Here is a 12,277-nt window from a genome sequence, read left to right on the forward strand (position 1 = left end):
TGAGCTACGGCGACGGCTGTCCCATATGCTGCTATCGTGGGTATTTGTGTTCTCCGTGTAAACGAACCTTGAGGGTGTTCACCAGCGCCGCCCTCGTCCATAGCAGCGGACGTAGCACGTCCTGTATTACCGCGAGTGTGACGTGGAACGTCATATAACGGCGATGGCAGAAACTGTGCCAGAACCCTCTTCAGCTATCTTTGTCATCAAGACTGCCGGAACCGAGACCCTCGTTAAAAGCTGTTACAGCACAAGACAAAGCAAATGAGGGGCTCTATTGACAAATATATGAAGGAAGCCAGCAGTCACCGAATCCAATGTGCATAGGGGAATGTTTCTATTTTTAATTTCTTTAAAATTTGTGCTGCTTATCAATAGGAGAATATTACTTCCGTTAATCTGTGGCTTAAAGGGAACATCCTTCGACCTTTGGGACACTAATTTTTCGAGAAGCAATATTACATCGGTATCCACTTTATTCACGTGTACATGGTCATATATATAATGTCGCGTGCCTTCGTAGAGCATCGACCGGAGAATAAGATCAACGGGTGGAGGACAGATAGGTAAAAAGGAAGAGAAATGGCAGAAAGACGATTGTATGTGTTGTAGGCAGCAGCCACTGCAGTGGCTAGGCCATCTGTTTGGCGTGGCTTGGATTGGCTGTGCTGCTGCGCGCTCGCGCCAGGCTCGCGGCGACTGGCATGCGTCTGGGGCTCGAGCCGGCATTCGCCTGGCTGGAATAAAGCTGTCTGGTTGGCGTCTCAACATTCCTGATTTCCTCAACTCTAAAGTAGGCTTCGTCGTGGTCCTGCTTCGATCGACCCCTCTGTAAATAAACCCCCGTGCGTGCTCAGCACGTAAGAGTTTTGGTGGAGGTACTGGGTGTCGACCGCCGAGCGTTCCATCTATCGAAGAAGCCGTAGACTCGCTGGCTTACCACCTATGCCATAGGGCATGACTGGAGGCGACAGTAACTAGCAACCAGAACTATCCAACAACTTCCCACATTATCGAGAGCTCCGGACCTTTTGGAAAACCTGAGGAGGGTGTTGACTAGTGGCTGATAGGCTACGAAAAAGTGAGCAAATATAATCGCTGGAACGCTGCTACTAAACTGGCTAAAGTTGTGTTCCACCTTGCCGCCACTGCCTTTGGCTGGTTTTACAATCATGGGGATTCACTATGTACATAGGCTACTTTTACAAGCGAGATCAAGAAAAATTTTGGGGACTAATTGGCAGAAAAGATGCGTGCGGAACAGACATTGCTTCACTGGGCGCAATTACCCGGAGAGACTTGCACCGCCTACATCGAAGCTATCTTAAAGCTGTGCAAGCTAATGAACTTTAGTATGCTTGAAAAAGACAAAGTCGGCCACCTCCTAAAAGGAATAGCCGAAGACGCTTATAATTTCCTGAGTAGCAAAGAGATACTACGCACCACCACCGACGTTAAAATACATTTTAGAACATTTGAAGCTCTCAAGCTGCGTCGAATCATGCACTCCTAAATTCAGAAGACTGGCCAATGTCACCTTTGTAGCCAGTGTTGAAGCTTGTCCTCCACATTCTACGGCCGATATGATAGGAGAAATTGTGCGCGAGGAATTGTCTAGATCCACGGACACCTTATGCCATGCAGAATATCTGCGGGATAGTTGTGCACCGCGGGCAGATGTCGCCGCCCTGTTCACTCCGTGGACCCAACCTTGCGGCGCTTCGCATATGGACGATCGGAAGAACTATGCCCACCGTTATGCCCACCAGCCGACAGGAATGAGGCCCGCATACCCAGAAGACGTGGTTCGTAAGCAGCGAGAGCCCGGCTACAACCAACGCCGCGACTTTGTTCACCAGGCCTCTTCTGGCGATCACTGGCGCTCTCAACCTTTGTGTTACCGGTGTGGCATTGCAGGGAATATCGTTAGATATAACCGCCGCCGTTTCCCAACTACTCAAGACTACCGATCCCCGGTGAATATCCAGGGACAACTGCACACCGGACAGCGATCCCCGACTATGTCCTCGTGAGACACGTACCTTTCGACACATTTGCGGAGTTCATCACCTGCACCTGACCGCAGCGTGACGCCGCAACCTCAGCGCCAACTCAGGTCACCTTACTCTCGACGTCGTGTTTCCCTTCCGCCTCCGGGAAACTAGGAGGGGCGGCCGATGTAGGTGAGGCCACCGGCGAGTCGATGACGTCCACACCTCTATCCGTGTTTATGTTGAAGAAAAAATTGGAAGTGTTGATTGATAATGTAACAACAATGGCCCTTGTAGACACTGGTGCTACAGTATCCGTTATGAGTTTGAAGTATAAAAACGTTTAGGCAGAAAGGTAATGTTTAGTGGTAACAGTTCAGCGTTACTCTGTGGTGTTGGTGGTGAACATTTGGTCCCACTTGGTTTGTGCGCTTCGGATGTTGTTATTGGCGACCTAACGTTTTGAACAGAGGTTGCAGTGCTGCCTCGGTCAACGCATGATGTGATTATTGTTATTTATTTTCTGGAAGAGTGTGGTGCAACTTTCGACTGTCGTGCTGGAGAGTTTGCTTTGAATTCGTCTTTACTTTCGCCTCTTGTGGATGACTGGACGCCTGATTTTGGAGCATTTCCGGTGGCAGAATACACTATTGTACCAGCTTTATCTGCAGCATTCGTGCGGGTTTTCTCTATTCGCAATCAGTGCGATATTTTGAGGCTGTAGCGCAGCCAACGACACACGCCAGCTCTAAAAAGAGTATCCTCGTGCCTCGTTGCGTCGTTCACGTGGTCAGAGGCCGCACCGAGCTGTGGACATTCAACCACTCTGAAGAGCTAGCTGTGTTGCCTCGGGGCCTAAAACTCGCCCGTTTTGAGGAAGGCGTTTTAGGTTCCGTCGCGGCGTTAACCAGCTCTCTCATTGGGCAGCCCGTGCAATGAGATATGAAGACCCAAGTTAGGTCTATGATTAATCAGTCTCTTTATACAACCAAGCGTCGCATTCCGGTGGAAGTACTTCTGAAGCACGTGATCGTGTTAGACTTAACCAACGACAACTCAACATCACTACCTACCAGTGGTATTCATCGCACGATCAACACCGGGTCCGTGATACCAGCCGCTACTGCGTCTGAAGTATCCCATTTCCTACTTCAATTCCTCATTCTTCGCCATGGCCCTCCTGCAGTTCTAATTAGAGACCGTGGCCGCCATTCACAGCGAACGTTGTCGAAGAAATTCTAAGCCTCAGCGCTTGTAGGTTTCGCCACTGGACACCATATCATCCCCAAACGAACGGCGTGGTCGAACGCACTCACCGGACGCTCACCACCATGCTGGCTATGAGCGTCGCTGCTGATCATAAGTACTGGGATGGCGTCCTCCCGTTCATTACTCACGCTTACAACCCAGTGCAACATCAGAAAACTGGCTACAACCCCTTCTACCTGCTCTATGCTCGCTCGCCTCGCTGTGGCCTCGATACCATACTGTCATTTTTCATTCATGATTAACCTTTTCTAGCTACCACACTCTGCAGAGCTGAAGAAGCTCGCTAGCTTGCCCGTGTTCGAATTTTACCTACGCAAGAGCATTCCAAAAACCGCTACGACGCCCGACACCAACTAGTTTCTTATTTTCCTGGTGACACTGTGTGGTTGTGGACACCTCTACGCAAGTGTGGTCTTTGTCAGAAGCTGCTTTCACACTACACTGGACCGTTTGTTGTGTTAGAGTGCATAAGCGACCTGAATTACGTTATAGAACGCCTCCCTGCAAGTGGTCGACGGTCACGCCAGTCTCAGGTGGTGCATGTAGCCCGCCTTAAGCGAGAGCCCTGTTATGCTACCTTTGGCACCAAGACTGCCAGAACCGAGACCCTCGTTAAGCAATTAGCAGACGAGAGAAATAAAGGAAATGAGGTACTCGTTTTGACAAACTTAGAGGGCTCTCGCACAGTTTCCGCCCTCGTCGTTAGATGGCGTTCCGCGTCACACTCGCGGTAACACAGGACGAGCTACGTCCGCCGTTATGCACGAGGGTGGCGCTGGTGAACACTCTCAAGGTTCGCTTACACCAAATAAACATAAATACCCACGAGAGCAGCAGACTGGACAGCCGTCGCCGTAGCTCAGTTGGCAAGAGCAGCGGACGCGATATTCGGAGGTCGTGGGTTTGGATCCCACCGGCGGCATGGTTGTGTTTTCTGCTTCCTAATAAGTAATTTTATTTAACCGATAGACTAATCGAACTATTATTATCCCACTGATCAGCACTACACATAAAAAAGTAAACATTCCCCTACGCACCTTGGTTTCGATGACTGTTGGCTCCATTCAAAAGTATGTATGTATGCATGTATGCATGTATGCATGTATGCATGTATGCATGTATGCATGTATGCATGTTTGTATGTATGCATGTATGTATGTATGCATGTATGTATGTATGCATGTATGTATGTATGTATGTATGTATGTATGTATGTATGTATGTATGTATGTATGTATGTATGTATGTATGTATGTATGTATGTATGTATGTATGTATGTATGTATGTATGTATGTATGTATGTATGTATGTATGTATGTATGTATGTATGTATGTATGTATGTATGTATGTATGTATGTATGTATGTATGTATGTATGTATGTATGTATGTATGTAGGTAGGTAGGTAGGTAGGTAGGTATGCATGTATGTATGTATACCTCCCACTGCACTTACCGAAGCCAGAATAGCAAGCTGAACAAAAAGAGGCGACTCTTGCAATGAATCAGACAAATAATTGGCCTATAATTGTCTTTGCAGTCACGTCTGAAGCCCCATTTGATGCAGGAAGACCGTTGCTCAATCTGACCCTATTAAATGCGGTTTTCTGATCGAACAGACTGTCCTCTTAGCGCCTATGCGTCGAGCTTGTTGTAAACAAATATGCGCTTTCTAAACACCCGTATGCTCTGCGTATTTTTGTTAAATCCTGCCATCTTAGAGCTTGTTGCATCGCTATGCTACTCCGGTTTTCTAGATGTGACAAAACCAATTTACATGTGTTTGAAGGCTTCCTTGTCGGTTCAATTTTTTTCGCGATGTTGCATGGCCAAAATGCTTTTCACAACTTCCAGAATTTCCTTTAAGTGCAACGCAGTGGAGTTAATCGCCAGTATTTGTGTTAAAGTTGAAAGAAATTGTGCATAATGCAATTTGAGCAGGGCTTAGGCGCTTTGTTTTCTTCCTTCGCTGTAAAGTGGGAGGCATTAAGCAAGATTGAGACTTTAATGAATTACGACGTTATCAGACGTTGCGTTTCTTCGATCGCATAAATTTGAATTTCCACTCAAATTTTCTTATCTAGATCGATTTACCTCGTTATCACAGGCCACGAAAAAATCGTGCTGGCTAATGGATGATACTATAGTAGCATTGTGTGAGTGTGGCTTGGGATGTGTAATAAGGGAGTATTACTCACTGACATCCACCCAAGCGTAGCCAAACGTCTACAAAAAAAGCTATACAGCTTCCTCATAAACTTCGTAGTTAAAGAAAAATTCGTCCTGGTCCAGGGTGCGAACCCGGGGCAACCGCTCGGGATATCTTTTGGGATATATCCCAAAAGATATCCCGAGGGATATGTCCCAAAAGATATCTAAGCCACACTTATAAAAGGTGATCAAAACAATGTGAGAGAAGGACAAGTGCAACCTTGTGCTAGAGGAACTTAAGGTCATTATAACAGAATGCAAGGATAATTGACACAAGTGTTCGCAGAGCAGCGCCCTCCTTGGGCAGTTAAATGAAGAATACAATACAGAACATACCTGGCCGTGCGCATGGCACGCGCGCTACAGCAGTTAACGTTGCCTCCCTGTGACGGAGAGAACTTAACGGGATAAATTCTTTTCATTGCTAACAGCTGTTGCGGTCGCTCGCTGATTTCGGTGCTCGGCTGCTGACCCATAGGACGCAAGTTCGATCGCATTTCGATGGAGACGAAATGCTAGAGGCCCGTTTACAGAGTGATGTCAGTGCAGGTTAAGGAACCCTAGGTGGTGGAAATTATCCGGAGCCCTTCACTACAGCATTCCTCATAGCCTGGGTGGCTTTACTATGTTAACCGCCTAAAACGAAACCAAACTATCTTTATCGTCACTCAAGGTGGCTCTAAGGATATCAGAGGCCTCGAACAATGAGAAATTACTGACCCCCAAACTGCTGTCATGTCTCAGCCGCGGCCACGCTACGCCAGCAAATGCACTATTGTGGTCACCACACCTGATCATGAGCCACGCACGACTACGTGTTTCTTAGCATTTAGTCTGTCAGTCCACGCAGCTTTTACTGTAGTCGGTGCCGGAACAGACTACTTTTTTTAAATACGAATGTCCGTCCACGAAATATCAGTTCGTTACTTCAAACGCCATGCTCTTTAGTATATTCTCTCCTCGATGAAAGATAAAATAATTTAAGCTAGGCTATCATCATCATCATCAGCCTTACTACGCTAACTACAGTACAACAATCTCATACATAGGCCTTTAAATGTACCCAGTTCAGTGCCAGCTGTGGTCATCTATGCTCAGGGTTTTTTACCAATGGTTGCCGAATCCAATGTTCGTGCTTTGTAACTCCGCATGTTGTACGTAAGTTTTTTTTAGCGAGAGCTACACTGGGCTACCAGTAGAGCATTTCGCGGTACATGGTAGATGCCAGTTGTGCGCATGCGCCGTTACCATGGCAACCGGAGAGGAGCTATAAGTGCGGCGTGAGCTTCGCCGTCGCCGCGGCCGCGCGCCCGCTTCACCATCACAGCCAAGGGTGACGCGCGCGGATGAGCAGTTGTGCGCATGCGCCGATACCATGGAAACCAGAAAAAACCCATAGCTCCACAGCTGCTCCGCGTTCTTCGTCGTCACCTCGCCACCTCGCTGCACGCCGCTCTATCACCCCGAACCCCGCGTCGCATGCGCAGCATTGCGTGTAAAAGGCGGAGATGTAGTGGGCGTCTGTATCACAACCTTTGACATGCATGCAAAGAAAGAGAGTCGAGCCGCTGCTAAACAGCGGTATAGACAAGAGAAGATTAACTCTTCTGATTCTAAGGTTATCGCCTGGCAGTTTGCTTGAATAAAATAAGAACGCTGGAGTCTGTGTGTACGTGAAACAAGGTATCACCGCTGCTAGACGTCTCCCTTCGATTGCGGTGAATAACGATGAAGCCTGCTGTGTTCGGCCTCTGGAAAGCGGCATTATCGTTCAAGGAGCCTACGTGGTACCGGGAACATCTGTCAAGCCGACGATTTATGTGGTTGGCTCGTGTATACCAGCCTACGGCACGGTTTCAAAGCTGTGTGTGGCTTTGGGTGATTTCAACAGGAAACCGGACTCTCTTAGTGTATGAAATAAAAGTTACTTCAATTTAGCTACGGACCCTCACGTCCAGAGTACTCAATCGGGAACTACTATAGAGCTTGTATGCTAAAGATTTTCTACCAAACTGATATACTGTATCGATAAAATTGAGACCGTACTTCACAGATCATCGGGCAGTCTTCGTCTCTGTCAAGCAAAATGAATTAAAGATGTGTACACCCAATGTCTCTCATTGCTAAACATACGGTGACCACAACAAGCTAAGCCAGGGAAACGTACCTCTCGCTACGTATATCGTTGCATAGCCGAGCTAAGCCACAGCCAATTTTTTTTTCAAATGCAATAAGATATATTTCCGCTCTCAAGGAGAAAGAAAGCACCGGGTAAAAATAGCGCGAGAGCAGCTTGACGAGGCCCGGTACCCTGAAGGGCAATAATTAAGAAATGCGCGAGCATGTCAACGCATGCTGTGCTACCCCCCAAATATATATATATATATATATATATATATATATATATAAATAGGGGCGATCAATTGGACTGATGCGCAGGAAATGTGATAGCATTCCTCTCTCACTCGCCAATCTATTCTACTACTAATTCTACACTAATCGTGATTCTATTGCAATTCTGAGTTCTTTGTCATCCACTCCCCAATCTATACGAATTTCGATTCTATTCCAACTCCCTACGATGAAACTACGCAAAATGTGTCACATTGTTAGACCGCGGCGAGTCCTCATACCACTGCCGGTGAAGTGGCCCAGTGGTTTAGCGATGCGGTAGTGTACTGGCCGGTGGCTGTTTCAAACACACCCACCGGTAGGGCTCCCACAAACCTCACTTTTGCACACATACTTCTTCGGGACACTATATTTCGCCCTTCGGCCTGCTGTTGTCTCAGTAATTTCCTGCTTAGACGCTCTTCTTCACGCGCCTACCTCCTCTTCCCTACGACTGGAGAGGAGGAGGACAAGATGGACTGGGGGAGAAAGGGACGGTGACAGGTGAAGAAAGGCTGATCCCCTTAAACACCACCTGACAGGTGGAGGTTTCAAATAGGCGCCGACGCCTTACAGTTTTCGCTTTGATGGCCCCCTGATGCTCTGGCATTAAAAATAATCTGAAGCTAAACATGTTTGGGCGCGATTCAGTGCAGGTTGGCCCGGAGGCTCATCGGAGCTGCTTCGCGACCCGTTGTCGCTGGAGTTGAGCCCTCTGGCGGACTGCGACCGCTTCTTCAACAAGATACAGGCTCTGGTGTACGTACGACGGGGAGCCACCGGTGATGGCTCGGCAGGACTGGGGGAGGTCCTGTACGGGCAGCTCACCTACATCATCGACTCAGACCCCATTCGTATGTCTGTTCAAGCAGTTATGGTAGTTACTGCGCATTCAATCGTCAATGCAGAGCCAGCTTTTTTACTATGCGAAAGAGAAGAGGTGATTCCATGGGTGATTTGGATTCAGGTTCCGAGTCCTCACTGGACTGCGAAGGGTATATGGCTCCTTCGCTGATTCGGAGAGCTGGTCTGGATCGCCAATTGCGGCACGTCACACGCCCCATTGCTTTGCGCCAGTTTGACGACCTTCTCCGCTCTAGATCAACGAGAAGCAAATCTAAGTCAGCTGCCTATCTCCCCTAATGAAATAACCGTTGCGCTGATGTACGCGGTACATACTTCCATATCCCATAAGGTGCACGTATTATTCAGAAATACAACTGACACTGGCGCAATAACGATTGCAGTGTTCGATTGCAGTGTTCAAAGCCTCGTCGCCTCCCTCTACACTGTTCAACAATTTCTTTAGATGAGAACCGCTCCTGTATACCTTTAGACAGCGTAATTCCTTCTATCCTAGATATTTGAGACCGTAAAGTTCTTACATTAGTCATGGCACTGTCCGTGTAGACGGCACACGCCAAATTGAGGGTGGCAGACTGTGCGCACTGCTCAAGAGGCGTTACAATCGTCGCAATCGGGACGCTCACGACTTAACGGGGCCCTTGCCTTGCTTTGGCCTTCAGCTACCGTGTACACCCACACAAATACTTACTCGTTATCAGGCTGCTAACTTGTTTCTTCGCGCCAACCGAAAAATGTCTCATAGAAATCGCGTAGCTGCAGCCCAAGTTTTCGTCCGTCACCTGAGTGACGGATATCGCACATATTGCAGTCCTGTAGCAGTAATGCTCTAACATAGAGCCGGGAATGGCATCTTCTGGTCAGGTGGAATTTCACCAGCTCAGAGCCGAGATAACGAACACTTTGCAATTCTGAAGAGTAGATAGACGGCAGTAGTCACTTTTAGTTGGGCGTACGCAGCGACTTGGCGGACAACCAATGGGCTTGCGCAGGACGCTACGTATCTCACAGCTTTTGCGGGCGTACTCACGCAACAAACCATAGCGTGCGCGTGCTATGGCCACGTTACGGGGGATGCGTTGACAAGATGGCGGTGGCCTGCTCGCCCGCTTCGGAATAAATATATGTCGCCGCTGGACTCACTGACACAATAGCTCGCTGAAATGGTAGAGGTTGGCTTTTATTTCACACACTCTCGCCCACAAGAAAAGGTATAAGCGATAACTATTCAGTTTTTCAGATAATTTGGTGAATGTCAAGCTTTTAGGCCTAACTAAATGCACTGTTTTCCTCTTGCAGCACCTGACGAAGCAGTTTTCTAAATTTTAGTATTTTGTTACACTTTGTTATATTTGCATAGTTTTTTTTTCTTGGAACAGAAAAAGAGTCGCAGTGCACTACAATCGTTACTAGTAATTACGCATGAAAATTTCTTCAACCCAGTGTTGATGTGCTTTGACATCTTTTCATTAGAGGGCGCAACTGTTTAGACATGCCTCTGAGGGATTCTACGCCACGGCCAACTGAAACTGTCGTGTTTGCACTAGTTACAACGTACGCAAGCTTACTACGTCCGCCCAGCTAAAAGGGTCTAGTGACAGCGCTGCGCCTAGCGCTGCCGTGAGCTAGTTGGTGCTACGGGCTGCAGCACTGCTTCTAACGTTCCGCAAATACCTTGCCCTGTACCACCACCCGCGAAACATACTATCACGAATGCTCGAGTGCATTGCTTGGACTGAAGCCAGTTGCGCGGAGCTTTGCCTGCAGGGAAGCAGACCTTCTGTGCGGTGTGTCGAAGTGGCTGACGATAGCAGATGCCTTGCAGCCACCGTAGAATGTTCTTGGACCAAGCGGGTAAAGCTTCGCGCCGTTGGCTTGAGACCATGCAAAGCACTCGAGCATTTCGTGATTATTTTTGCGGATGGTGGTAAGCACCCCCTGTAGCAAGCCCTTGCACGTCTCTACATATCTTAGATAAGAGCCGCCTCATCAGGCCGCTGGCTTGACGCCGTGCTTTTCGACACATTACATCACTTTTGGAAGCTTTTTGCGAATGGTGGAGAGGGGTGTGTGCAGAGGCAAGGAAAAGATTTGCCCTTCTCTTTCGTACACGATGAGTTTAACAAGTACGCTCTATTTCCCCGGCGACAGTGCTAAGCCCTGCCGATGGCTCCCGGGAGGTGGCCCTGGCTCTCGAAGAACACGTGACTCTCCCTCCAGATGGATTTATCATCGAATGGAAGGTGCGGAGCATCGATTACTACACAGCTTTGCTTTTTTACGCAGATTAGGCTACTCTGTTAATATTATTATTATTATTATTATTATTATTATTATTATTATTATTATTATTATTATTATTATTAATATTAATATTATTATTATTATTATTATTATTATTATTATTATTATTATTATTATTATTATTATTATTATTATTATTATTATTGCTTTACTGTTTTAGGGACACTAAGGTCGACTAGATTCTCTTATAAAAATGTCCTATGGCCGTCTATAGCTGTAGTTTCATGAGGATATGCTTTTCTTTAGACAGCTAGAAGCACTTGTATGGTTCAAAATCCATACCTCTAGTGTCATAGATTTTTCAGTAGCTGGCAATAAGCACCGCTTTCAGCGTGTATATACGGTCATGAAAGACCATACACGGAGATGGTTTTTTCAACAGACGCCCAGATGCCGTTTTTATGTGGGTTTCTAACGAGGGGTTAAATACAGAGTAATTATTTGTTCATAAAATAAATATTAAAGCTGCATAGCTGGCCTTGCTAGCCGAATGGCTGGACTTGAGTGGAAAGGTAATGAGTAAATATCTAGCCCATTAATCTTTAAACATTATTGCGTGCTGAGCGCTAACGCTATCGCTATTGGCTGAAGGCGTATACGACAGTGCAGAGAGCGGTATTGCAACGCGTATGGATTGTCATCCTTTCAGAGTTTATAGCCGGTGTTAAAACCCATTGGCAGTGCTGCAAAGGCTCGCAGCGGGGGGCGTGATTTGAAGTGTACTGTAGGGACAGGATAAGGGCAGAGTGGGTCAAGGATCAAACACTGGTTAATTACATTCTCGTTAAAATCAAGTAGAAAAAATGGGATTGGGCAGGGTATGTAATCCCATGGCCAGATAACCAACGATCCGTAAGGCTCAATGACTGGATTGTATGGGAAGGGAAGCAAAGCATGGGCGGCGGGAAGTTAGGTGGGTGGATGAGATTAAGAAGTTAGCGGGGATAGGGTGGCTGCATCTGGCACTGGACCGGGTTAACTGAAAAGATATGGGAGATGCCTTTTCATGCAGTGGGCGTACTCCGGCTGCTGATTATTATGACGTACTTCGCTCGAGAGCGCTTGCGAACACTTCACATATGGCAGACGTTACGTCGCGCTCATAGCTCGGCACCTGAGTGCGAACTAGTTGAGGCAAATCATACGGTACTCGCGTGGTCGGATCCTGGAGCCATCGTTTGACGTTTGTTTGACCTCGCCCAAAATCACAACCTTCGTGGTCGAAATTATTCCGGAGCCTTCCGCTA

General features: G+C 47.3%; 1 protein-coding gene across 1 annotated transcript in view; it reads left to right on the top strand.

Annotated features, from left to right (window-relative positions):
• Positions 1-12,277, top strand: part of LOC144134621 (uncharacterized) — a 58,943-nt gene that overhangs the window by 25,661 nt on the left and 21,005 nt on the right. Inside the window, exons 4-5 of the mRNA XM_077667497.1 lie at positions 8,519-8,716; positions 10,878-10,969. Of these exons, the coding sequence (XP_077523623.1) occupies positions 8,519-8,716; positions 10,878-10,969 (290 nt within the window). The remainder of the gene's footprint in view (positions 1-8,518; positions 8,717-10,877; positions 10,970-12,277) is intronic.

Source organism: Amblyomma americanum, chromosome 5 (genome assembly GCF_052857255.1).
Source record: "Amblyomma americanum isolate KBUSLIRL-KWMA chromosome 5, ASM5285725v1, whole genome shotgun sequence".
Lineage (NCBI taxonomy): Eukaryota > Metazoa > Arthropoda > Arachnida > Ixodida > Ixodidae > Amblyomma > Amblyomma americanum.